We start from the raw sequence: 27,814 nt of genomic DNA on the forward strand, positions 1-27,814 counted from the left end.
ATTCATTATTCTATTCCTCGTTCTATTCTATTCTATTCTATTCTATTCTTGTATTTTCTTCTCTTATTTCCTATTCCATTCCACTCTTTATTCTTCTATTGTATTGTATTGTATTCTATTCCGCAATTAGCATTCTATTCTATTCTATTCTATTCTATTCTATTCCTTATTGCATTCCTTGTTCCATTCCTTGTTCTATTCCTCATTCTATTCTATTCCTCATTCTATTCTATTCTATTCTATTCTATTCTATTCTATTCTATTCTATTCTATTCTATTCCTTATTGCATTCCTTGTTCCTTTCCTTGTTCTATTCCTCATTCTATTCTATTCCTCATTCTATTCTATTCTATTCTATTCTATTCTATTCTATTCTATTCTATTCCTTATTGCATTCCTTGTTCCTTTCCTTGTTCTATTCCTCGTTCTATTCCTCATTCTATTCTATTCTATTCTATTCTATTCTATTCTATTCTATTCTCTATTCTATTCTATTCTTCTCTTCTCTTATTCCCTATTCCATTCCATTGACTTTGCTTGTCAGAAGGTCTGAAAAGGAGATTGATTGCATGATCCCAGGACACCGTAACCATCATAAATGAGTCGGGTGCCAAGTGTCTGAATTTTGATCCTGTGGCCTTGGAGATGCTACAACGGTCCTAAGTGTGAAAAACGGTCCCAGGTCCCTTTTTTTCAGTACCGGTGTCAACTTCGGTCACTAAATGAACTGTCGTAAGTCAGGGACTACCTGTGCCGGAGACACAACACTCTGAGACACACCCGTCAACAGATCTCCGCTCTTCAAAGAATTCCACCCCAGGGTCTCTCTCTGCTCAAATGAAGGCAGGGTTTTTTTTGTGTTTTTTTTTTTAAACAGTTGAAATCTCCATTCTACCCCCCTCCCTCCCCCCCCCAATAAAAGACTCAAAACAAATGCAGGAAAGAGCTGGCTTCAACAATTGCAGGAAGGTTCTATTCATCCCCGGCCATGCTTCTTTCTACGGAAGAACAATCCCCCTCTTATCCTATGCTTTGACCCTCGTGAGTCATCCCAAGGGCTTCTTACTAAAAACGGTTAGCTGTCCCAGCAGAGAAGTGAAACAAACTGATTTTTTCAAAAGAAAGCAGAACAGGGGGGGGGGGAGAGAAAAGAAAGGGAGAGAGAAAAGAAAGGGAGAGAAGGGGGGAGAAAGAGAGAGAGGGAGAGAGAAAAGAAAGAGAGGGAGACGGGGAGAGGGAGAAAAAAGAAAGGGAGAGAGGGAGAGAAGAGAAAAAGAGAGGGAGGGGGACGGGATGAGAGAGGGAGAGAGAAAAGAAAGAGGGAGAGGGGGGAAAAGAGAGGGAAAGAGGGAGACAGAGAAAAGAGAAAGAGAGGGAGGGGGACAGGGGATGAGAGAGAGGGAAAGAGAAGAGAGGGAGAGAGGGGAGAGAGAGAGAGGGAAAAGAGAGAGAAGAGAAATGGGGAGAGGGGGAGGAGGGAGAGGGGGAGAAGAGAGAGGGAGGAAAGAAAGAGAGGGAGAGAGAGAAAAGAGAAATAGAGAGGGAGGGGGACGGGATGAGAGAGGGAGAGAGAAAAGAGAGGGAGAGAGGGAAAAGAGAGAGAAGAGAAATAGGAGAGGGGGAGGAGAGAGAGAGGGAGAGAGAGAGAGAAAAGAGGGAGAGAGGGAAAAAGAGAGGGAGAGAGAGAAAAGAAAGGGAGAGAGGGAGAACGAAAAGAGAAATAGAGAGGGGGACAGGGGATGAGAGAGGGAGAGAGAAAAGAGAGAGGGAGAGAGGGGGAACAAGAGAGAAGAGAAATAGGGAGAGGGGGAAGAGAGAGAGAGAAAAGAAAGAGAGGGAGAGGGAGGAAAGAGAGGGAGAGAGAAAGAAAGGGAGAGAGGAGAAGGAGAGAGAGAGAGAGAGAGAGAGAAGGAGAAAGAAAGAAAATGGTCGAAAGATCAAAAGGCTAGCATTTTCTTTTCAAATCATTTTGCAGAATATTTTGGGAGGCCCATCTGGAAGTGTCTCCTTAGAGGCCTTCAAAGCAAGAACCACCTCATGCATGACTGTTTTGAGACAACTGAAGAGCGGGATAAATGGAGATTATAATGCTTTCATTAGCTGCCCCACGCACGACAACTCAAAATAATAATAATAAAGTAGGCAAGGTTGACATAAGAATAAAAGTTTCCCTACTCTGGCGACTTTTATGGAAAGCCTGCTTGGGCTGCTGTTTTACAGCTGGCCCCTCAAACGGCCTGCAGGCAGCCCTCGACTTCTGACCAGAAGTGAGCCCAAAACCCATGTCGCTAAGTGAGAAATTTGTGGCGGGCCTCGCACCGTTTTACGACCTTTCTCGCCACCGTCGTTAAGTGGATCCCTACGGTTGTTAACTTGGGAACACGGGGCTTCGGCGAATCTGCCTTCCCCCAGGGACTTTGGCCCGTCAGGTGGTCGCAAAAGGGGATCACGTGACCCTGGACACTGCAACCGACATAAGTACATGTCAGTTGCCAAGCATCCGAATGTAAATCGCGTGACCACGGGGATGCTGCAACGGTCGCAAGTGTGAAAAATGGTCGTAAGTCCCTTTTTTCCCGTGCCGTCACTAAGCCGACTGTTGTTGCAATCAGGGCTCAAGGGACGACAAACCACAGCTTTCAAGGTTTAGCATGTTTGTTACTTTGGGGAAATTCCTTTCTCCTAAACCAGAGTATCTCAAACTTGGCCCTTTGAAGATGGGTGGACTTCAACTCCCAGAATTCCCCAGCAAGCGTTATTCTCCCGAAATTATCCCCAGCGGGGCCGGCTGGGGAATACTGGGAGTTAAAAGTCCACCCAACTTACAAGGGACAAATTTAAGCCGTTTCAAATTATCCTCTGAAATTATCCCCACCACCACAGGGATTCTGGGAGTTGAAGTCCATGTATCCTACAGTTGCAGAAGAGTGACCTAAATGAAGAAACGGAGCAGAGGGGGGGAAAAAAATTCAAGTGGAGGGGGGGGGCACAATCCCTAAATAATCTGGTGGGAGGGAAAAAAAACCAGGAACGCCACCCGATCTTTAAGGGGCCAAGTTTGGAAAACACAAGATTTTGAAAAAAGATTCAAATGATCCCCTCCAATGATCCCCAGCATGGTTGGCTGTGGAATTCTGGAAGCTGAAGTTCAGCCAGGAAGAGGAAAAACACATAATGATGGGCACAGAAAGGAACTAACACAGCAGGGTAGCCAGGGGCCACAAAAGAATTAAAGGTGTAAAAAAAGAGGCATGATGGACACACACACACACACACACACACACACACAGACACAGACACACCGAACGACAGGAAGACCTCAGGATGGGAATGGCAAGGGTGTGAAATGATTTGAACCCACCCCCAGATATGGGGAGCAGCGCTACTCCTGAAGGATGTGAGAACAGCCGCGAGACCAAAGTGATCAATCAATCAGAACAGAACTGGAAGGGGCCTTGGAGATCATCTAGTCCAACCCCCTGCTCAAGCAGGAAACCCTATTACCATCTCAGACAGACGGTTCTCTTCTTTAAAACTTCCAGGGATGGAGCATTCCCAACTTCTGGTGGCAAGCTGTTCCACTGGTTAATTGTCCTCAGTGTTAGGAAATTTCTCCTTAATTCCAGGTTGCTTCTCTCCTTGATGAGTTTCCATCCGTTGCTTCTTGTCCTGCCTTCGGGTGCTTTGGAGAATAAGTTGGCCCCCCTCCAATTTGGGGCAGCCCCTCAAATACTGGGGTGCTATCATGCCCCCCCCCGGTCCTTCTTTTCTCTAGACTGGTATTCCCAAATCCCGCAGCTGTTCTTCATGCGTTTCGGTCTCCAGGCCTTTAAATCATCTTAGTTCAGTGTTTCTCAACCTTGACCATTTTAAGGCATGTGGACTTCAACTCCCAGAATTCCACAGCCAGCATTGCTGGCTGTGGAATTCTGGGAGTTGAAGTCCACATGCCTTTAAATGGTCAAGGTTGAGAAACACTGTCTTAGTTGCTCTTCTCTGCGCTTTTTCCAAAGTCTCAACCTCTTTTCTGTAATTTGGCGAGCAAAACTGGATGCAGAATTCCAGCTGTTTTCACACATGAGGAATGAACAGAGACTGAGGGCTAGCCAAGAAGACCCCCATGAGATTGGATCGGGGGCAGGACAAAGTGGGGAGCAAAACAGGGGCCCTGAAGGGCAGCAAAGAGCAAGAGGCTGGGAAAATACAGTCCTCAACCTACGACCGTGACCGAGCGCAGAGTTTCCGCAGCTTTATCAAGTCAGCTTAGCTCCGTTTTATGACCTTTCTTCCACCGCGGCGACCTGAATCTGCCTTTGTTCAGTGGCTAACACGGTCATTAAGCGGAATCCAGCTTCCCCCCCCCATTGACTTTGCTCGTCAGAAAGTCACAAAAGGGAATCACGTGACACCTCACCGGGGACACTGCAACTGTCGTAAGTACATGCCAGTTGCCAAGTGTCTGAATTTTGGTCACATGATCCCCCAGGACGCTGCAACGGCTGTGCGATAAACAGTCATAAGTAGCTTTTTTTTTTTAGATCCGTGGTAACATCAGTCACCAAATGAATAGTTGCAAACCGAGGATATATTTGTATATTTGGATTCGAGAAAGCCGGCGTGTCAATCAAGATAACTTACACACGAGCAAGTGGAGGCAAACCGGATGCAGGGGCCGGAAGCGAAAGTTATAACGTTTCTGTGGTGAGAGACAAGTTTTTAAATCAACAAGAGACCGATTTTTAATCTCTTTCGGGGGGGGGGGTTTAAAAAGCCTGGCAACTTGAAGTGAGGTAGCTGGGAAAATAAAACCCTTTCAGGGCCACAAACGTTGAGCGGTTTCCCCCCTGAAATGTGATCCGAATCGGTTCTCTTTTCCGTAGAAAGCCTGCTGTAATTCAATATATCCGAGAGAAAGCCGTGATTCACACTTGACAGGGAGATGTGGCAATTTTTTTTACTTTCTTTGGAGTGAAGCACCAACCACACGGCACGCGATTTGTCTGGAGCAAACGGTAAACTTGGCCCTTTGATGACTTGTGGACTTCAGCTCCCAGAATTCCTCAGCATGGACCATGTAAGCCAGGGGTCTTCAAACATGGCCCTTTTATGACTTGTGGACTTCAACTCCCGAATTCCTCAGCCACCATGGACCATATAAGCCAGGGGTCTTCAAACTTGGCCCTTTGATGACTTGTGGACTTCAACTCCCAGAATTCCTCAGCCAGCATGGGCCATATAAGCCAGGGGTCTTCAAACATGGCCCTTTGATGACTTGTGGACTTCAACTCCCAGAATTCCTCAGTCCGCATGGACCATATAAGCCAGGGGTCTTCAAACATGGCCCTTTGATGACTTGTGGACTTCAACTCCCAGAATTCCTCAGCCCGCATGGACCATATAAGCCAGGGGTCTTCAAACTTGGCCCTTTGATGACTTGTGGACTTCAGCTCCCAGAATTCCTCAGCCCGCAGGGACCATATAAGCCAGGGGTCTTCAGGTTTGGCCTGTTGATGACTTGTGGACTTCAACTCCCAGAATTCCTCAGCCAGCATGCCTTTGCTTAAATGAGGGCTTAGACCGGAGGCGTCCAATCTTTGTGACTTTAAGACCTGTGGACTTTAACTCCCAGAATTCCTTTGGCAGCAATGCTGACTGGGGAAGTCTGGGAGTTGAAGTCCACAGGTCTTAAAGTCACAAAGATTTGACGCCCATAGTGTAAACCTTCATTTAAGCAAAGGTTCTCTTTATCCTTCAGAGCAGTGGTTCTCAACCTGGGGGTCGGGACCCCATTTGGGGTCGAACGACCATTTCACGGGGGTCGCCAAACAACGCAGTCCGCCACTTTTTCCCCCCTTTTCCTTAGCTGTGCTACTCCCTTTTCTTCTATTGGCTTTTGAAAGCCAATAGAATAGACTCTCTTGAGTAGAGTCTAATTCTATTGGCTTTCAAAAGCCAACAGGAATTGTCCAGGCTGTCTCTGCCCTGCTGAACCCGCCAAAAGTCCCAGTCTGCAAATGGTGCTGCACCAGTTGAGTAGTCCTCAACTTACGACCGGTTGAGTAGTCCTCGACTTACGACCGGTTGGGGGGTCACTGCATTAAAAAGGTTGAGAACCACTGCTTCAGAGGACAGACATTAAGGGTCAAGGGGGGGCAATATTGATGCTGGGGGGGGGGAGATGGTTCCCCACTGTTTCAAAGGACAGCAGAGAGAATGCAGGTAATCCCTCCCCTTACAGTCATTTGTTTAGTGACCATTTGAAGTTAAAATGGCACTGAAAAAAAAAATGACTTGTGAGCAGAGACCTGGTTTGGAGGAAGAAATAGGAAAACCTGCAAATGAGAAAGAGAAGCTGAAGATGCAAAAAAAAAAAAAAAGAAAAAAGAAATTGTGCAAAGGTCACAAATGCAAGAGAAGGACAAGGAGACACGGACAACTCACGAATCGAGCAAAGAGAGCTAAATGTCAAATTAAAGTTAAAATCCCTCACTCCAAATCCATGGGCCGAACTGGGTGGCCTTGAACCCATCTCGTCTCCAATTTTTTTTTTTTTAACCTTAAAGGGGCTACTTAAAAGACATTTCCCGAAGTCACAATGTAGATTAATAAGGGTACTTCTGCTACCATTCTGTCAGTTTGAGAATTACCAAGTTATTTCCTCCAGAAAAAAAACGCAGCGTCAACATTCTGGATGGGGAGGAAAAAAGAGAGAGAAAAGGCACAGAAAAGAACAACAAACCTGCAAGGTAGGAGAGCTGAATCAACAGCCTGGCCCTCCCAGGCTTGGATTAAAGCCAATTAGCTCTGCTCAATCCTCATCTAAGCTATTAATTGCTAATGTCTCCCTGCAAACTGACACATTGATTTCAATGGGGAAAATGCTAGCTGAAGAATGACAAGGGGGGGTCAAGGCTCTGAAGCAACGGATGGGTCTATTCCCAAAGTCTCCCACCCCCCAATCCCACCCCCCCACACACACACCTGGCAAGGCCCAGGAGCTCCTGGGAATGGCAATAGTGCCCCTTGACGCAAAAGGAGGACTTAAAGCAGAGGTGGTGGGATGCTCAGAGAAAAAACAGAGAAGGCCAGGACGAGACTAAAGGGCAGGGGATGATCTGAGAGTAAAAAAATTAAATGCAGCTAACTCTTTAATTTTGAAGTCACAACGGCACTGGAAAAAGGGACTGACGGCCGTTGTTCACACTTACGACCGGCGCAGCCTCCCCAGGGTCAGGTGATCCACATTCAGACACACATATATGATGGTTTTCAGCCTCCCCAGGGGTCACGTGATCCCCTTTGGGACCTTCTGACAAGCAAAATCCACGGGGGGGGGGGGGGGAAGAAGCCAGATTTATTTAACCACCGTGGCAAGGAAGGTCGCAAAACGGGGGCAAAACCCACTGGACTGTCTTGCTTAGCAACGGAAATTCCAGGCTCAATTGTGGCCGTCAAGTCAAGGGCTGCCTGTAATACAACATTAAAAATAGAAAATAAAAACTCCTGGGATATCTTCCTCGATGCCACAGGCTGGAAAAAAGAAGGGGCAACTTCCAAGGTCAGAGCCTCCATGGTCAGGAGCAGTGTGCTGCCGAATGGTGTTTTGGCCCTCGCCAGGGTCTCTTCCCCCCCCCCCCCGGATCTCCAAGGCTGGCAGCCAAGAATTATGGGTAACGGTACCTAGGGTGGGGAGGGGGCAAAATGGGAAGGAGTAGCCGCCACGCAGGGGCTCCATCCCTGAGAAGGGAATGCTGGATAAACCAGGATAAAAGGAAGCCCAGTTTTCTTGGCTGCAGAAGCCGAAGGAAAACAGGGGGGGGGGGCAGGCTGAGCCAGATCACATGTCCCCAGAAGACCCGGGTCTGGGGGGGGAGGTCGTCTGTATGGACCCAACTCTGCAGGTGGGAGGGGGAGGAGATTAAAAAAAAGGGGCACAAAAAGTGTGAAGAAGATTAAAGGGGGGGGGACAGGAGGCTCAGAAAATAAGGCCAATATATAATAATCAAACGTTCCTATAAAGCAGCGTTTCTCACCCTTGACCATTTTAAGGCATGTGGACTTCAACTCCCAGAATTCCACAGCCAGCGTTGCTGGCTGTGGAATTCTGGGAGTTGAAGTCCACATGCCTTAAAATGGTCAAGGGTGAGAAACACTGCTATAAAAGACTCATTTCCAAAATAAAGTCTCAAAAAGGGGAGAGGAAAAAGAGGAAAGGGGGGGGGAGACACCAAGCCCACCCCAACCGCCTTCGTTCAAGTTACACGTATCTTTGATGGGGGGGGGCAGAAGCCATTCCGATGACTCCCAGCCCTGATATAACCCCCCCCCAAAAAACCTAATCAGAATAAAATAACCCCCAAATAACCAAAAGAAGGGAAGGAGGTGAAAGGGGGGGGGACACCAAGCCCCGCCGTTTGCCCTCAAGTTACCTGTGTCTTTTTTCCCTTCCCACAAACTCTACCTGTGTCCTTCCTTGCCTTGAAATTACACGCATTCAGATGACTCCCAGCCCCCGCTGATATCCTGTGATATAAAAGGTAACCCTAATAAAATAATCCCCAAATGAAGGCAGATTTCTGCTAAAAGAGAGGGAGGGGGGGAGGACACCGAGCCCAGCCCAGCCCAGCCCTCTTCCCTCATGCTACACCTGTCTTTGCCTTCCCACAAGCTACATGTGCCTTTGCCTGCCCTCCAGCTACACGCATTTGTGTCTCCCCTCAAGCTACACGTGTATTTCTCTACCTGCAAGTTAGCCGTCTCTATTCCTTCAAGTTCCACGCATTCAGATGACTCCCAGCCCCATTGATAGAACAGCTAACCCTAGTAAAACAATCCCCAAGTAACGGCTGGTCTCAACAAGGGGGGAGGACGGGGGACACCAGGTCCAGCCCAGCTCCCTTCCCTCATGCTACACGTGTCTCTCCTTTCCCACAAGCTACCCGTGCCTTTGCCTAGACATGCATTTTCCTCTTCCCTCAAGCTACACGGGTCCTTCCCTACCCACACCTTACACGGGTCTCTCCCTTTTCTCATGCTACACGTGTCTCTCCCTTCCCACAAGCTACCCGTGCCTTTGCCTACCCTCAAGCGACATGCATTTTCGTCCTCCCTCAAGCTACACGTATCTCTCCCTTCCAAGTCACACGTGTCTTTCCCTTTCCTCATGCTACACGGGTCTCTCCCTTCCCACAAGCTACCTAGGCCTTTGCCTACCCTCAAGCGACATGCATTTTCCTCTTCCTTCAAGCTACACGGGTCCTCCCCTGCCCACATCTTGCACGGGTCTTTCCCTTCCCGCATGCTACACACGTCTCTCCCTTCCCACAAGCTACCTAGGCCTTTGCCTACCCTCAAGCGACATGCATTTCCCTCTTCCCTCAAGCTACACGGGTCCTTCCCTGCCCACATCTTCCATGTGTCTCTCCCTTCCAAGTCACACGTGTCTCTCCCTTCCCACAAGCTACCTGCGCCTTGCCTACCCTCAAGCGACCTGCATTGTCGTCCTCCCTCAAGCTACACGGGTCCTTCCCTGCCCACATCTTGCACGGGTCTTTCCCTTCCCGCATGCTACACGTGTCTCTCCCTTCCCACAAGCTATCTGCGCCTTGCCTACCCTCAAGCGACCTGCATTTTCATCCTCCCTCAAGCTACACAGGTCCTTCCCTGCCCACACCTGACACGGTTGTCTCCCTTCCCTCGTGCTACACGTGTGTCCCCCTTCCCACGTTACACGCGTCCAGACGACCCCCGCAATACCCCCCCCCGCCGCCAGGACGCGAGGACCCCCCCTCCCCTGCGCCCCCGCCGGCTCACCGTCAGGCCGGTGCCCAGCACGATCACGTCGTACTCCTCGTTCATGGCGGCGGTGACTGCAGCGGAGGCGGCGGCCGGGCGGCGGGCGAGGCCGGGCGGCGGGGGCGCGGCGCTGGGGGGCCTCCCTCGCGCGGGGGCGGCGGCGGCGACGGGGCTCGGGCGGCGGGGCCGGGGCTTGGGCGGCGGTTCGGGCCCGCGGCGGCCGTGAGCGCCGGCGCTGGAGGAGGACGAGGCGACGGCTGAGGAGAAAATGGAGGCGACGCTGCTGCTGCCTCCGCCGCCGCCGGGAGGAGACCGCGCCAGAGGGGCGGGGCCTTTGGAGGGCGGGGCGGGGCCTCGCCCGCCACCCGAGGAGGAGGAGCTGGAGGGCGCCCCAATCCCCGCCATCGTCGCCCAGGGGGCGCTGCCCGGCCGGCGGCCGTTATTGGGCTGCCGCGAGATGTCAATCAAAAAGAGGGAGGGTGGGAGGGAGGGGAGGAAAAAGGAGGCGGGGCGTTCCTTTATCCCACTGAACGCCACCCACCCGCCCGGCGGTGATTGGCTGCGCGCCCTCGGCCGGCCAAGGCGAGGAAGGCTCGATGCCACGCAGGTGGCGGCGGCGGCGGCAGCGTGCTTGGGAGGGAGGCGCATGCGTACCCGCGCGGGTGAAGCCGCTGCCCTAGGAAGCAGCGGACGGCTGGCGCGTCCGGGGGATGAACATGTGACCCGCTGCCCAGAAGAGGCTTCAGCCAAGCCAGGGGTAGGCAACCTTGGCCCTTTTATGATTCGTGGACTTCAACTCCCAGAATTCCTGAGCCAGCCATGCTGAGGGGAAAGGGAGAGGTTTCCATGCTGAGCCAGGCTTGTTCAGGGATTATGGGAGTTGAAGTCCACGAGTCATGAAGGGGCCATAGTTCCCTCAAGCTGGCTCAGGAATTCTGGAAGTTGAAGCCTGCAAGTCATGAGGGGGCCATAGTTCCCCCATGCTGGTTCAGGAATTCTGGGAATTGAAGTCCACCAGTCATAAAAGAGCCAAGGTTGCCTACTCCTGGTCTAGGAGGCTCACCGCTTAGAACAGGAGGACTTAGGCCAGGGGTAGGCAACCTTGGCTCTTTTATGACTGGTGGACTTCAACTCCCAGAATTCCTGAGCCAGCCATGCTGAGGGGAAAGAGAGAGGTTTCCAAGCTGAGCCATGCTGGCTCAGGAATTCTGGGAATTGAAGTCCACCAGTCATAAAAGAGCCAATGTTGCCTAGCCCTGCCCTAGGCCGCTTTATGACTCGTAGACTTCAATTCCCAGAATTCCTGAGCCAGCCGTGCTGAGGGGAAAGGGAGAGGTTTCCAAGATGAGCCATGCTGGCTCAGGAATTCTGGGAGTTGAAGTCCACCAATCATGAAGGGGCCATAGTTCCCTCATGCTGGCTGAGGAATTCTGGGAGTTGAAGTCCGCAAGTCATGGGGCCAAGGTTTTCCCCATGCTGGCTCAGGAATTCTGGGAGTTGAAGTCCACCAGTCATAAAAGAGCCAAGGTTGCCTACCCCTGCTCTAGGAGGCTCACCGCTTAGAACAGGAGGACTTAGGTCAGGGGTAGGCCACCTTGGCTCTTTTATGACTGGTGGACTTCAACTCCCAGAATTCCTGAGCCAGCCGTACTGAGGGGAAAGGGAGAGGTTTCCAAGCTGAGCCATGCTGGCTCAGGAATTCTGGGAATTGAAGTCCACAAGGCTTAAAGTGGCCAAGTTTGAAGACCCTTTCCATTGAAACTCCGAATAAACAAGGCAATTATCTTTTGATATCTCTAAGCTCCTCCTGTTATCCCAATAACAACAACCCTGTGAGGTGGGTTGGGCCAAGAGCAAGCGGCAAGCCCAAACTCCCCAGCTTCCATCTTTAAGGGCGCGATTCAGCCTCTCCCGTCTAACATCTTAGCCGCTATACCAAGTTGGCTAATGTTTTTCCAAAAGGATGAGATACAAACTTGCTATAAATTCACCCAATACAGGCAATCCTCAACTTACCATTTCATTTAGTGACCGTTCAAAGTTACAATGGCATTGAAAAAAAAGGGACTTAGGACCGTTTTTCACACTTACGACCGTTGCAGCATCCCCTGGGTCACGTGATCAGAATTCAGATGCTCGACAACTGATTCATATTTATGACGGTCGCAGCGTCCTGGAGTCATGTCAGCCCCTCATGCGACCTAACTCAAGGACTACCTGTATAGTGTCAACTAGAAAATTAGACCGAGTCAACCCTGGTTAGAGTTACATGGATACATGTTTGCGGCAGCCAGCTATTCACTTGGTGTGGCATATGAAAACAGGTTTGCACATTGTATTACGCCACGATTGCTCTTTAAATAGGACCAATGGCTGCCAAACAGACCACAGTATTATATTATTCAAGAATTATGCTCTATGCTATGCCGGACTTATTCATCCGGAAGGCTGACTGAAACATGAATTCCCACAAAATAAGCCATACAGGCTAGGCCAGTGACGGCGAACCTTTTAGAGACCGAGTGCCCGAACTGCAATCCAAAACCCACTTATTTATCGCAAAGCGCTATTTTCCAAAGTGCCTGAAGGCAGAACAAGAAGCAACGGATGGAAACTAATCAAGGAGAGAAGCAACCTAGAACTAAGGAGAAATTTCCTGACAGTTAGGAGAATTAACCAGTGGAACACCCTGCCTCCAGAAGCGGTGAATGCTCCAACACTGGAAGTTTTTAAGAAGAGACTGGACAGCCATTTGTCTGAAATGGTTTGGGTTTCCTCCCTGAGCAGGGGGTTGGATTAGATGACCTCCAAGGTCCCTTCCGACATTATTATTATTATTATTATTATTATTATTATTATTATTATTATTATTATTATTATTATTAAAGTGCCAACAGGGCAATTTAATCTGAATACTGAGGTTTTAGTTTAGAAAAAAACAACTCATACATTAACATCTTTTGTCTTAAAAGAAAAACACCATAACAAAGCTTTCAATGATACAAACAACATTTTACTGAAAGGTAAACAGTTTGCATTTGGCATGCTATTGAACCATTAATGTGATTTTTTCTGTTGTATGCATGCTGATCATTTGTCCAACCTTGGCTCATACTTTGTACGTTTGAAAGCAACACATGCAGCACTCAGGTCATCTGTTAGTCTGTTTCTGGTGTCAGATTTGATAGAATTCAAAGCTGAAAACAGCCCGCTCGCTCTGGAAGCTTGTTTTGGCTAGGAAGGGGCTTGAGAAACAGCTTTTTTTTCTGTGAAAACTTAGCCAAAGAGCGAGGCACGCGTGCCCAGAGAGGGCTCCGAGCGCCCCCCTCTGGCACGCACGCCATAGGTTCGCCACCACTGGGCTAGCCGCTAGGCCACTGTTCCTCATCCTCAGCAACTTTCAGATGTGTGGCCTTCAACTACCAGAATTCCCCATCGACTAAAAGACTCCTCCCCCTTATAACATTTTGGGAAAGAGCCTCTGGGAAGCTTTTGCTCATATGTTATACCAGAAAAGAGTTGGAAATTAGGGTGTGTGTGTGTGTGTGTGTGTGTGTGTGTGTGTGTGTGTGTCTTTTTAATGCTCGTTCCCACCAAGTCTGTTCTCCTCAAAGAGCTGGAGAAGGTCAGGTTTCTTCGCCAGCTGCCTGGCGTACATCCCGGTGTCGTCTGGAGAATCCTTTAAACCTGCCTGCAGGAGGAAACGCACACAGGGTGCGTGTTGTCTTGCAGAAGCCATGTGCAGCGCTGTGCGGGACAGAGAAAGCAAAGCAAGCGTGAAGGCCTTGTGCACGCCATGGCAGCACGCAGCCCTCCGGCGTCAGTCCCTCCAGCTCTTATTGAAGTCAAGAATTTAACATTCGTTCGTACGAATATATTCATTTTGCCTTAAGCCTAGGTGGTTTTAGATGCAGATTCGCTGTATTTATTTCAGAGGTAAATTTAGCCAGTTTCCTCTAGTGCAGTGGTTCTCAACCTGTGGGTCGGGACCCCATTTGGGGTCGAACGACCATTTCACGGGGGTCGCCAAACAAGGCTGTCCGCCATTTTTTTCCCCTTTTCTTTGGCCACGGCCCTGGCACACGGTGATGTATAAGTGGTTGGGGGTCACCACAACATGGGGAACTGTATTATGGGGTCGCGGCATTAGAAAGGTTGAGAACCACTGCTCTAGTGGTTAAGGAATCAGGCTGGAAACTAGGAGCTGTGAGTTCTAGTCCTGCTTTAGGCAGGGTGACCTTGAATTAATCACCAGGAGACAGTGACTTCTAGTCCTGTCTTAGGCATGAAGACCAGCAGGATGACTTTGGGTTAATCACCAGGAGATGGTGAGTTCTAGTTCTGCCTCAGGCATGAAAACCAGCAGGGTGACCTTGGATTAATCACCAGGTGACAGTGAGTTCTAGTGCTGCCTTAGGCATGAAAACCAGCAGGGTGACTTTGGGTTAATCACCAGGAGATGGTGAGTTCTAGTTCTGCCTCAGGCATGAAAACCAGCAGGGTGACCTTGGGTTAATCACCAGGAGATGGTGAGTTCTAGTCCTGCCTTAGGCATGAAAACCATCAGGGTGACCTTGGGTTAATCACCAGGAGACGGTGAGTTCTAGTCCTGCCTTAGGCATGAAAACCATCAGGGTGACCTTGGATTAATCACCAGGAGACAGTGAGTTCTAGTACTGCCTTAGGCATGAAAACCAGCAGGGTGACCTTGGGTTAATCACCAGGAGACGGTGAGTTCTAGTTCTGCCTCAGGCATGAAAACCATCAGGGTGACCTTAGGCCAAACACCAGGAGACAGTGAGTTCTAGTCCTGCCTTAGGCATGAAAACCATCAGGGTGACCTTAGGCCAATCACCAGGAGACAGTGAGTTCTAGTGCTGCCTTAGGCATAAGAGCTGACTGGGTGACCAACCAGTAGATGGTGAGTTCTAGTCCCATCTTTGCTATGAAAGCCAGCTGGGTGACTTTGGGCCTATCCTCAGAAGACTCGTCCTAGAGGATGCAGACCCTGTAAGCCTCCTGCACCCCGCTGACCTGGTTTGGTGGTCCCTCAGGGTCTCATTAGCAAAGCGGCCTTACCAGTTCGATGCTTCTTATCCTGCACATGCAGGGACGCCCCCAAGGAAAGCAGACATTGGATCGTACCCTTGTGCCCTTCCTACATGGCAGAACAAAAACACAAATGAGTCGAAATTCAGACCAAGTTTCAGCTCCTTGAACTGTGGTTTGTGCAACCTGGATGGACTTACTCTATGGGCCTAGCCACAAATCATAGTTTGCAATCTGTAGGTTTTAGTCATCCGTAGGGTTTCTATTTTATTCTCAGCTCAGGAGCCAAAGAGGACACAGGCGATGGATGTCAGCTCCCAGAATCCTTTGCCAGGACCGCCCATCACATGGATGAAGGGACCTGGGCCACTAAGGCTGCATTCGTTTAGCTGGAAAGCAGAAGTGGCCAGGAACAATTGCAGTAGGCTGGGGAGGATGGGAGGTGAGGAAGAGGAAGAAAAGGCCAGGAGAAGGTCACACACCAGAGGGTGGATGTGTTCAGATGTTCCTCCTCTTCCTTCCTCCGCAGTAAAGACTGTTTTAAAAGTTGAAAGAATAATATTTTTTTTTTTTTTGTAAATCCCTAGTTAGACAAAATATTTAATTACTATAAGATGATGCTGAATCTGTTGGTTATTTGCCTTAAGGCACCCTTAATTGAGAGTCACTTGGGTCTCGGGGTCTAGGCTAGTGAATTCTAGTCCTACCTTAGGCACAAAAGCTGTCTGGGTGACTTTGGGACAATCACCAGGAGGCGGTGAGTTCTAGTCCCACCTTAGGAATGAAAGCCGACTGAGTGACTTTGGGCCAATCACCAGGAGACGGTGAGTTCTCGTCCCGCCTTAGCCATGAAAGTCAACTGGGTGACTTTGGGCCAATCACCAGGAGACAATGAGTTCTAGACCCGCCTTAACCATGACAGTCAACTGGGTGACTTTGGGCCAATCACCAGGAGACAATGAGTTCTAGACCCGCCTTAACCATGAAAGCTAATTGGGTGACTGGGCCAATCACCAGGAGACGTGAGTTCTAGTCCCATCTTAGCCATGAAAGTCAACTGGGTGACTTTGGGCCAATCACCAGGGGACAGTGAGTTCTAGACCCGCCTTAACCATGAAAGTCAACTGGGTGGCTTTCGGCCAATCACCAGGAGACAGTTCTAGCCCCGCCTTGGGCATGGAAACCAGCTAGATGACTTTGGGCCAATCATTCCCTCTCAGCCCAACCCACCTCACAGGGTCGTTGTGGGAAAAATAGGAGGAAGATGTGTTTTGATATGTTCGTCCCTTTCAGTCACTTGTAAAAAGAATAAAGGCAGGACACAAACACACAAAATAAAGTGACGCTGCCCCGAAGGCCAATAAAAAAAGGACAGAGACCTTTGCCGCATAATGCAGGGCAGTGAGACCGAGGACCGTGGCCTTTTCATCGACATCAACCCCAAGATCGGACACCAGGAACTGTAGCGCCTCCTCCTGTCCTGTGATTGCAGCTCGGTGCAACGGCTGGTTGCCCAGAGCATCTCGGATCTTACAGTCAGCCTGCAGGATGGGGAACAGAAAGCAGAAGACAAGGATTTGTGGTTATAACCCCAAAGGCATGCTGGGGAGGAGAGAAAGCATGTCTCAAGAAATCTTTCTTGACATTTAAGCCCAGGTTTTTCGAACTCGGCTGACTGAAGATGGGCAGATTTCAATTCCCAGAATTCCTCAGCCAGCTTGGAGAATTTTAACTATAGGTCAGGGATCTGCAACCTTGGCAACTTTAACACTTGTGGACTTCAGCTCCCAGAATTCCTCAGCCGGCCTCCATTTTGTTTGTTAGATTTAAGACAGAGGTCTTCAAACTTGGCCCTTTGATGACTTGTGGACTTCAACTCCCAGAATTCCTCAGCCGGCCTCCATTTTGTTTGTTAGATTTAAGGCAGGGGTCTCCAAACCTGGCCCTTTGATGACTTGTGGACTTCAACTCCCAGAATTCCTCAGCCGGCCTCCATTTTGTTTGTTAAATTTAAGACAGGGGTCTTCAAATTTGGCCCTTTGATGACTTGTGGACTTCAACTCCCAGAATTCCTCAGCTGGCCTCCATTTTGTTTGTTAGATTTAAGGCAGGGGTCTCCAAACTTGGCCCTTTGATGACTTGTGGACTTCAACTCCCAGAATTCCTCAGCCGGCCTCCATTTTGTTTGTTAAATTTAAGACAGGGGTCTTCAAATTTGGCCCTTTGATGACTTGTGGACTTCAACTCCCAGAATTCCTCAGCCGGCCTCCATTGTGTTTGTTAGATTTAAGACAGGGATCTTCAAACTTGGCCCTTTGATGACTTGCAGACTTCAACTCCCAGAATTCCTCAGCCAGCCTCCATTTTGTTTGTTAGATTTAAGACAGGGGTCTTCCAACTTGGCCCTTTGATGACTGGTGGACTTCAACTCCCAGAATTCCTCTGTGCCCTTCAAGTGCCCTTCCACTGCCAAGTGGCCTCAACGACTGTCAGAAGATCGCAAAAGGGGATCATGGGACCCTGGGACAGTGCAACCGTCATAAATATGAGTCAGTTGCCAAGGGATGCTGCAATGGGTGGAAAAGTCACTTTTTTCAACGCCGTTGTAACTTCAAACTTCATGTTGTAAGTCTAGAATTACCTGTACTCCGACGTTACCAGGGATAAAGCTAGCTTTTCAAAGGGACACCTGTCGGAGCAGGTGGATGAGGAACGCACCTGGTATCTCTCTAGAAGCACTTGGGCAACGTCCAAGTGGCCGTTTTGTATAGCGTCCACAAAAGGGGTGATCCCGCAGTGGTCCCGAACGTCCGGCGTGTAGCGGCACCTTGGAATAAATGCAGGAAAAAATGGGGAGAGTCGCAACTGAACCCAGCCCAAAGCACACTCAAGAGCCAGTTGGGGAAAGTAGTGAAGGTGCTGGACCAGAAACCAGGCGTGGTGAGTTCTAGTCCACCCACAGTCAGGAAACTGCCTGGGGGATTTTTGATCATTCTCTCAGCCCATCCCACTTTACAGGGTGATTGTGCTGGGAAAAACAAAGAGGGAGGCTTATGCATCCTGCCTTATCATATACAATTGAATTGAATTATTATTATTATTGTTGTTGTTGTGGTGGTGGTGGTGGTTTTTATATATGATATGATATGATATGATATATGATATAATAGTTGGAAGGGACCTTGGAGGTCTTCTAGTCCAACCCCCTGCTCAGGCAGAAAACCCTATACCAGTGGTTCTCAACCTGTGGGTCGGGACCCCATTTGGGGTCGAATGACCATTTCACAGGGGTCACCAAACCATGCTGTCCGCCATTTTTTTCCCTTTTCCCTAGCTGTCCTACTCCCTCTTATTGGTGGCCACACCCACTTGGGGGTCACCACAACATGGGGAACTGTATTATGGGGTCACGGCATTAGAAAGGTTGAGAATCACTGCCCTATACCATTTCAGACAAATGGCTGTCCAGTCTCTTCTTTAAAACGTTCAGTGATGGGACATTCACAGCTTCTGGAGGCAGGTGGTTCCACTGGTTAATTGTTCTCATTGTCAGGAAGTTTCTCCTTAGTTTTAAGTTCTTCTCTCCTTGATGAGTTTCCGCCTGTTGCTTCTTGTCCTGCCTTCAGGCACTTTGGAGGATAGCTTGACTCCCTCTTCTTTGGGGCAGCCCCTGAGAGATTGGAACGCTGCTATCATGTCCCCCCTCGTCCTTCTCTTCATTAAACTAGACCTACCCAATTCCAGCAACCGTTGCTTATATGTTTTATCCTCCAGTCCCCTGATCATCTTTGTTGCTCTTCTCTGCACTCTTTCTAGAGTCTCAGCATCTTTTTTACATCGTGGTGACCAAAACCGGATGCAGCATTCCAAGTGTGGCCTTACCAAGGCCTTGTAAAGTGATATTAACGCTTCACCTGATCTTGATTCTGTCCCTCTGTTAATGCAGCCTAGCCCTGTGTTGGCTTTTTTGGCAGCTGCAGCACACGGCTGGCTCCTATTTAAGGGATCGTCCACTAGGACACTGAGATCCCTCTCACAGTTGCTACTATTGAGCCAGGTACCCCCTATACTGTACCTGATTGTAATAAGAAATTGCAACAACAACAACAACAACAAACAACAATAATAATAATTGCAATAATAATAATAATAATTGCAATAATAATAATTGCAATAATAATAATTGCAATAATAATAATAATAATTGCAATAATAATAATTGCAATGATAATAATCATTGGAATAATAATAATAATTTGTAATAATTGATCAATGAATCATTGGAAAGGAAAGAGTAGAATATGACTAGCAGCAAAGCAAAAAGGAAGACCTGAAGGACCACGTTTGGGCCAGATCCTCCTGCAGGAAAGTGTATCTTTGTGATCACTAAGACTCCACAACAACTTGACAGTATATCCAGGTAGTTCTCGACTTACAACAGTTCATTTAGAGCCTGAAGTTACAACGGCACTGAAAAAAGGGACTTTGGATAGTTTTTTTCGCACTTACAACCGTTGCAGCAACTTCAAGGTCACGTGATCAAAATTGGGACCCTTGGCAACTGGCATGTACTTCTGACGGTTGCAGTGTCCCGGGGTCACGTGACCCGCCCTTTTACAACCTTCTGACAAGCACAGTCAATGGGGGAAACCAGATTCACTTAACAACCAGGCTGCTAACTTAACCATGGCAGCGATTCACAAGCGCAGTGGCAGGAGGGGCGTAAAAGCGGGCCAAACTCACTTAATGACCGTTGTGGGTCGTGGGAGGAGCAGAACTCAGCTCACCTTTCAAGGAGGATTTTCACGACTTCCAGGCGCCCGTGCATCGCTGCAAAACAGAACAGAGAAGGTAACACGGCTAGTATCGAAGACTTGGCAGCAGCTTCACTCATGGAATTCTGGGAGTTGAAGTCCACGAGTCATAAAAGAGCCAAGGTTGCCTACCCCTGGCCTAGGGGATGGATTGGACCCAGGGTCAGGGTAGCCACCAAAGAAGTTCAAAGCAAAATCCTGTCTAAGGAATTACACCCATTTTACAGACTGGCTTATTCACCCACTGCTGACGAAGCAACTCAACCATCTTAAGATGGGTGCACATGACGCAACCTGCTGTGTGGAGGGGGGTCCTTCCGATCCGGCTTTCTGTATCCCAAATGTCCGGAAAAGCATCCAGCAAGTATTGGATGACCCCTGGATCTCCTTCGCGGCTGGCAATGTGGAAACAATTCCAACCGTCCTTGTTCTTTAGCTGCGGGTTGGCACCTTGGTGGACAAGATCTCGGATGATCTCCAAGTTCCTCCTCGTACAAGCCATCATAAGAGGAGTCCTAGAAAATGGAGCGGAGGGAGAAGATCAACCTTCTCCAGCCTTTTCACAGGAGATCATCCAGACGAATTGGAAGAACAGCTCCCATAATCCCCTGCTTCACTGGGAACCAGCCAGGAACCTCTTTCGGAGGTTGAGGAACCTCAACTGAGTAAGTTGGTCTTCCCTTTAGATGCCTCCTCCAGTAGCGCAACAAGCATTTGGCAAGCTTGTGCTGCGTTTGCTTAATGACCGTGTGATTCCCTTAACAACTGCACGGATTTGGTTAACAGGAAAAATCAAAGGTACAAGTACAGATTAGGCAAGACCTGGATTAATTGTCGTCGTAAGTCAAGGACTATCTATAGATGAATATCTACATCATCTTCATCTACAAACCCAAGATTTGATTTTTTTTAAACATTTCACGGTACATGGCCCTTGTGACTCTGAGCAGCTAAAATATAATAAAAAGTAAAATATAAAAACAGAAAAACCACGCTCATCAAGCCACAGTTGGAATTAAAAACTGGCCCACTGGTCAGAATTCACACAGGCAATGCACCGGCTACTGCCCCTCCGAACTATGCCTTTTAATGCCTTAAAAAAGGCCAGCAGAGTCATGGCTAATGTGATCTCCTGGTGGTCACCCATTCAACACGAGAAAAACGCTTCCGTGCCAACCCACCGTACCAGTCGGCTTTTTTCAAGCAGTCCACAATGGCTCTCCGTTCCAGAAGGTACAAGACGCAATCCCGGTGGCCCATGGAGGCAGCTTCGTGGAGGGGACGCTTGTAGTCCTGGTTCACCAGCTCAACGTTCATTCCTAGGATCTCAATGAGGTAACGCAAGATATCCAGCTTGCCGTGCCTGGCTGCAAAGTGGAGCAAGGTGTCTCCCGACTTCTCCCAGTGCTTCTGCCTCACGTCTCTGTCCAGATCAGCAACGTTTTCAATCTGTTCTTTGAGAAGAGTAAACATCCCTTCCCGTATTAGCCGGGGAAAGAGGTTGGCGATTTCTCCTCCCTCCATCGCTGGTCCAGAGAGAAAGACCTAAAGCCCATTTGAGGCAGATGGGCGGTTTAGAGGGGAAAAAAAAAAGAAACATCTTTTATATATGTAAAAACGTACGGTATATTTATAATGAAATATATATTTTTATACAATATGTAATTTACGTACATACACAAAATACATATTTTATGCAATATATTACATAGAATATATCAATATGCAAACTTTATATATCTATATATTCAGATTTCTTTTTGCTGACAAAGAGCAAAAAGGAATCTGAATTTGTAATGTATCGCAGTAGCGACTTGAGCCTGCTTAACGCCCCTAGTATGGGGGCTGCAAGGCAAAAAGTGATTATAAAAAAAAGTAGAACTGCAGTATAGCAGTCAAAATGCCAAGGTGCAATCAATCAGACCGGTCTGTCTGAAAAAATTTCTGTATATATATATATATGTAGGTCTCTGGTTATTCGGGTTTTCTCCCGCTTCAAATTGGAAGTGTCTTGGCGACATTTCGATGAAGTCTCATTCATCATCTTCAGGCTGGTGCTTTCGGCTTCGTGCTCCTAGAAGCACGAAGCTGAAAGCACCAGCCTGAAGATGACGAATGAGACTTCGTCGAAACGTCGCCAACACACTTCCAATTTGACGCGGGAGAAAACCCGAATAACCAAAGACCTACATACAAACACCCACGAAAACCTCAGAAAATATATATATGTATGTATGTATGTATGTATGTACGTACGTATGTATTGATGATATCTGTGAAAATACGACTCATGGGCATAATTATAAGTAAAATAAATAACATACGACCACCAGGAGAATTTAAGTAAGAAAATACTTTACTAAAAACCGCCAAGCTTATGTATGTATGTATGTATGTATATATAATTTCATAAAATATAAATATCCAAAAATATTTTCAATATTTAAAAGTGAAATGAAAAATGAATTAAAAATATTTTTTATATTTTCTGTATAGATTTACAATATATATAAACATAGGAAATATACTGTATTTTTATACAATTTAAAAATATTCAAAAGTATTTTAAAAATAAAATAATTAAAAAATAAATGTTTTATAGTTTTTTATCCAATATTTTCTGTATATATGTATATATATATATATGTGTGTGTGTGTGTGTGTGTGTGTACACACATACACACACACACACACACACACATATATATATATATGCATATATAAAATATATATTATATAATATATATATATATAAAATATATATGAAATATACACACACCCAGGCACAAGAGTCAACTCAGCTTTGGGCGACCTCTTTCATCCCAGTTTTCACGTTTTTTTCTAAAAGCACTTTAGACAAAAACATCTGGAAAGCAGCTGGGAGCATCTGTAGCGGAACAACCGACGTTACGGCAAGATACTATACAGAACCCGGAAGTGACGGCTGTCAAGCACTGCACCCTTATAGCTTTTTTTCCTGCATTACATCATCAACTGCGCGGGACGCTTCATTGGTCCGCACCTGGCAACTCTTCCACGTGAAGGAGGAGCCATGGGGAGCGAGCTCTGCGATAGGGCGACAGAGACACACCTCTCGGAGGGCGGGTTTCGCGGGTCAGCACTTTAGGTTGCGCGTCTCCAAAGGGCGGGAAGTGGCAAGTTCAGGTGCGCGTGCAAGAAGGGCTGCTGGCCGCTTGCAAATTAGGGCGAGATCAAAGTTAAGCAGCCAGGATTAATTGAAAATCCAATTAATTACTAATGAGATTGTTTTGGGGGGGCGAGGGGGGGGGCTAGGCCTGGAAAGGATCGTCATCCAGGCCGAATCCTATCCTTATCCTGATTTTGCAGAAAAATTAATTGCTTTTTGGAAGGGAAGAAAAAAAAAGGGGGGGGTGAATTGCAGCCCAGCGTTTCTCAACCTGGCGCCCTCCAGATGCTGAGGTCTTTTTATAGTTAGTCTTAGACTTAAGACCGTAAAACTGCAGCTCCTAAAGTGAGAAAGTTATTTTTTAAAATATATATATATATTATTGTTTTTTTAATTTTAATCAAGAGTACTTTAAACCAGTGGTTCTCAACCTTTTTAATGCCGCGACCCCCAACTGGTCGTAAGTCGAGGACTACTCAACCGGTCGTAAGTCGAGGACTACTCAACTGGCGCAGCACCATTTGCAGACTGGGACTTTTGGCGGGCTCAGCAGGGCAGAGACAGCCTGGACCATTCCTATTGGCTTTGGAAAGCCAATAGAATTAGACTCTATTCAAGAGAGTCTATTCCATTGGCTTTCAAAAGCCAATAGAACAGCGGTTCTTAACCTTTCTGTGACGGCGACCCCGTCACACAAAGATTATGCGCATGCGCGGCGGTGGCGCGCATGGGGGCGGGGCCCCGCGCGCGGCGCGCATGCGCGGTGGCGCCCCCAACGTGCGGCGCGCATGGGGGCGGGGCCCCCGCGCGCGGCGCGCATGCGAGCGGGCCCCCGCGCGCGGCGCGCATGCGCGGCGGCGTTCCTGGAGGCGCGCCGCCGCCCCACGCGCAGCGCGCATGCGCGGCACCGCCCCCCCGGAGGCGCGCCGCCGCCCCCACGTGCGGCGCGCGTGCGCGGCACTGCCCCCCCGGAGGCGCAGCGCGCCCCCGGAGGGGACAAAATGGCGGATCGCCACCTTTGGCGACCCCATTAAAGAGGTCGATCGACCCCAAATGGGGTCGCGACCCATAGGTTGAGAACCGCTGCAATAGAATAAAAGGGAGTAGCACAGCTAAGGAAAAGGGGGGGGAAATGGCAGACTGCGTTGTTTGGCGACCCCCGTGAAATGGTCGTTCGACCCCAAATGGGGTCCTGACCCACAGGTGGAGAACCACTGCTTTAGACACGCCGTGGCGTTTGGGTAAACAAACATTTCAAGGTAAAAAAACATACATAAACAGCTCAACTTAATACATTCACTATCATCTCTCTATTTCAGTGAGAAAGTTATTAAAGTAACTTTTGAAAATCGCCCTGGCTGCTTGTCAAGAAAAAGAAAGCAAAGGAATGTGGAAAGGACTGGATGGAGCCCGCCCGCCGCCACAAGAGAACTGTGGGAAGCCAGCTCCCCCCCCCCCCAGAGAAGGAAATATGAAAAGGGCAGAAAAAATATATTTCCTCCAAGGATCTTAAAGAGTCAGGAAAGCATGCCCAGTTTTTCTTAATAGCCCCAGGTCTGCCTCGCCCCAAGCACAAACCAGCGCTGTACAAATGCAGATGTAAATCCAGGAAAGTTGCAGGCCCCCAGACAAACCAGGTTTCCTGCCTGAGTAGGGGGTTGGACTAGATGACCTCTAAGGTCCCTTCCAACATTATCATTGTTATTATTGTTGTTATTGTTATTATTAACGAAGAGAAGGACAAGGGGGGACATGAGAGCAGTCTTCCAATCTCTCGGGCTGCCCCAAAGAAGAGGGAGTCAAGCTATTCTCCGAAGCGCCTGAAGGCAGGACAAGAAGCAACGGATGGAAAATGATCAAGGAGAGAAGCAACCTGGAACTAAGGAGAAACTTCCTGACAGTGAGAACAATTAACCAGTGGAACTACCTGCCTCCAGAAGCGGTGAATGCTCCAATACTGGAAGTTTTTAGGAAGAGACTGGGCAGCCATTTGTCCGAAATGGTATAAGATTTCCTGCCTGAGCAAGGGGTTGGATTAGATGACCTCCAAGATCTCTTCCAACATTTTATTATTATTATTATTATTATGGATCATCGCACAGTCAGCCAGATGTTCAGACTGGATTTGACATTTTGTCTACCTATCGAGTCTTTACCCAGGACCTGGGATAGGCAGATGTGGATGTTTGATGGTATTACAGATCTCGTCGCAGGATGGAAGCAGTTCCTAATAAGGCCGCCTTTTGCAATTGACTAATAGCTAATTTGTTGTTGTTGTTGTTGTTATTACATGTTTATGCAATTAAATAAATTTAAATACAGGTCATCCTCAACTTGCAACGGTTTGTTTAGTGACTGTTCAAAGTTACAGTGGTACTGAAAAAAAGTGAATTAGGTCCATTTTTGACACCAACTGTTGGCAGCATCCCCATGGTCACGTAATCAAAATTCAAAGGCTTGACTCATATCTATGATGGTGGCGGTGTCCCAGGATCACTCGATCCCCTTTTGTAACCTTCTGGCAGGCAAAGTCACTGGGGAAGACAGATTCATTGATCAGTTGCTTAACACACTTAACAACTGTGGCAAGAACCAGGGATGTGCCATGTTTATGCCCCTGTTGCCTGCACATTGTTTGCAAGCAAAATTCACTTAACAAAGGTCTCACTTTGTAACAGATACATTTGTTGAATTTCATAAATAAAAAGGTATTTAAATAAATTGAATACACTTAAATGTTTAGGCAATCCATCAGGCTGGTCCTTTTCTGGGTGATGCGCTTGGTCGACAGTTCAAATCTCAGTAAAGAGTTAAACGAGTTTTACTCAACGAAAAATGTGCAGGCAACAGGCGCATAAACGTGGCGCATCCCTGGTTCTGCCGGTTGCCCCGAGCCAAGAAAGAAATTTGAGCCTCTAATTAGCAGACTGTCTGAAAGAAACATCTGGAAGGCATCTGAAACAGCTGGCTCGTTGGTCTAGGGGTATGATTCTCGCTTAGGGTGCGAGAGGTCCCGGGTTCAAATCCCGGACGAGCCCAATTTTTTTTCTCCCTGGGATAACCTCTTTCAGGAAGCAGAGAGACAAACACATTAAAATTTGATCGGCATCTCTTGGTATGTGTGGTGGCTAGGGAATTCTGGGAGTTTAAGTCCACCCATCTTCAAGTGCTGGCTGGGGAATTCTGGGACTTAAAGTCCACATATCTTAAGCAGGTTGGCTGGGGAATTCTGGGAGTTGATGTCAACAGAACTTAAAATAGTCAAGCTTGAAATATATTAATTTTTAGATGATTTAAGGATGAAATTCCCCCTCCGACCTCTGAGGGCCATACTTTCAAGGAAAACAGACTTGTTTTAAAAAGCTGGAAAAACGAAAGAGATCATTGTCGACTTCAGAACAGGTAGGTACAGCTACATTCCTCTGTGTAGTGCTGATTCACCTCTGGACGTGGTTAGCAGCATCAAGTTTCTGGGTGTGCAGCTAATGAGTAGACTAGCTCGGTCACTCAACAGTGAGACACTGGTGACAGCGGACACAGCAGCGCCCACATTTTCTGCATTGCATGATGAGAAAAGCACATCTTCCTTCCCCTGTCCTTATCACTCTCTAAAGCAGTGCTCTAAAGAGAGACGATCAAGAGCATCACTGTTTGGTTTGGAAGCATTATTGCTTCGGACAGGAAGGCAGTGCACAGAGTGGTGAGGACAGCAGAAAAGATTATCAGTAGTTCACTCCCTTCTATCCAGGACAGGGCATGTAAGCGATACTTGGGCGGGGTCCGCAGGATTTTTCTGGGGGGACGCTACACATCCTCTTTACGACCTGCTTTCCTTGTTACCTTCTGGGAGGGGGGGGGCTTTGTGGTATCCCAAGCAGAACATCCAGATTCGATCACAAAAAAGGGGGACTGGGATAGCTATTTTGAGCTGGTTAGCTTTCATCAGCCAGACATACCCTTCTGAGATTCGAACCTGGGCTGCACGTTAGGCAGCTGTGTTGACCTCTAGGCCACAGGCTCTTTCTCACTTTGTCAGCTGTATCAGGGAGAGAAGAGACCGGGGGAGGAGATTCACCTTGAATGTTTTTTTGATGCACCCTGTCGGCCCAAATATGGGAGGAAGAAATCTTTTGCCTGTATCAGCTCAATATATGCGTGTGTATGTGTCTGTGTGTCTGTGTCTGTGTATGTATGCGTGTTAGTCTGTGTGTCTGTGTGTGTATGTATGCGTGTATATCTATATATCTATATGTCTATCTAATCTATTAAATCTAATCTATTAAATCTAATCTATCTAATCTATCTAATCAATCTATATATCTTATCTATCTATCTACCAATCTATCTATATCTTATCTATCTATCTATCTATCTATCTATCTATCTATCTATCTATCTATCTTAAATCTATCTATCTATCTATCTATTAAATCTAATCTATCTATCAAATAATCTATCTAATCTATGTAACCTATCTATCTAATCTATCTATCTATGAGCATAGCTATATATCTATATGTTTCTAGCATGTGTGTTTGTGTGTTATGTATCGGTACAGGTAGATAAATACTTTCTTTGGAGAGCAGGCAACAGATTTTCATTGTTAAGGTGTGCCAGTGCGCCCATCATTTTTTCATACTTACGACCGTTGCAGCATTCCCGTGGTCACATGATCAACATTTGGATGCTCTGCAACTCGTTCATATTTACGACGGTGGCAGTGTCCCAGGGTCACATGATCCCCTTTTGCGACCTTCTCACATGGGGGAATCTGGATTCACTTAACAACCATGGGGCTAATTTAACAACTGCAGCGACTCACTTAACATCTGTGGCAATCAAGATCGCAAAATGAGGCAAAACCCACTTAACAAATGTTTCACTTAGCAACAAAATTTGGGGGGGGGCTCAATTTTTGGTCGTTAAGTCGAGGACTGCCTGTAATGGACCCAGTTGATATCAGGGCACAAACCATGGGCCAAGCCATATCAGAGAGCATTTTATTCTC

The 27,814-nt window shown here is 47.7% G+C and overlaps 2 protein-coding genes and 1 non-coding gene across 4 annotated transcripts in view; 1 reads left to right on the forward strand and 2 right to left on the reverse strand.

Annotated features, from left to right (window-relative positions):
* GDI2 (GDP dissociation inhibitor 2) overlaps positions 1 to 10,234 on the reverse strand; it is a 35,452-nt gene extending 25,218 nt beyond the window's left edge. The window contains exon 1 of the mRNA XM_039345768.1: positions 9,814 to 10,234. Coding sequence (XP_039201702.1) covers positions 9,814 to 10,200 — 387 coding nt within the window. The 5' untranslated portion in view covers positions 10,201 to 10,234. The remainder of the gene's footprint in view (positions 1 to 9,813) is intronic.
* Positions 10,235 to 12,986: 2,752 nt separating this feature from the next.
* Positions 12,987 to 22,601, reverse strand: ANKRD16 (ankyrin repeat domain 16). Of its 2 annotated transcripts, XM_039345769.1 has the most exons (8): positions 22,438 to 22,600; positions 20,845 to 21,203; positions 19,953 to 20,173; positions 19,632 to 19,674; positions 17,563 to 17,671; positions 16,224 to 16,385; positions 14,875 to 14,953; positions 12,987 to 13,542 (listed from the first exon to the last, which is right to left on the reverse strand). In XM_039345769.1, the coding sequence occupies exons 2-8, from the start codon at positions 21,180 to 21,182 to the stop codon at positions 13,373 to 13,375; spliced, it is 1,122 nt and encodes a 373-aa protein (XP_039201703.1). In that variant the 5' UTR covers positions 21,183 to 21,203; positions 22,438 to 22,600; the 3' UTR covers positions 12,987 to 13,372. The 2 variants fall into 2 exon arrangements, with proteins under 2 accessions (XP_039201703.1, XP_039201704.1); XM_039345770.1 differs by lacking the exon at positions 17,563 to 17,671 and having other exon boundaries at positions 22,438 to 22,601.
* A 3,171-nt stretch (positions 22,602 to 25,772) lies between these two features.
* TRNAP-AGG lies at positions 25,773 to 25,844 on the forward strand. The gene has a single exon. It is a non-coding gene; the product is annotated as a tRNA-Pro (tRNA).
* The last annotated feature ends 1,970 nt before the right edge of the window (positions 25,845 to 27,814 follow it).

This window comes from Crotalus tigris, unplaced genomic scaffold (genome assembly GCF_016545835.1).
Source record: "Crotalus tigris isolate CLP2741 ecotype Arizona unplaced genomic scaffold, ASM1654583v1 scf7180000017975.10810073628:1450386, whole genome shotgun sequence".
Lineage (NCBI taxonomy): Eukaryota > Metazoa > Chordata > Lepidosauria > Squamata > Viperidae > Crotalus > Crotalus tigris.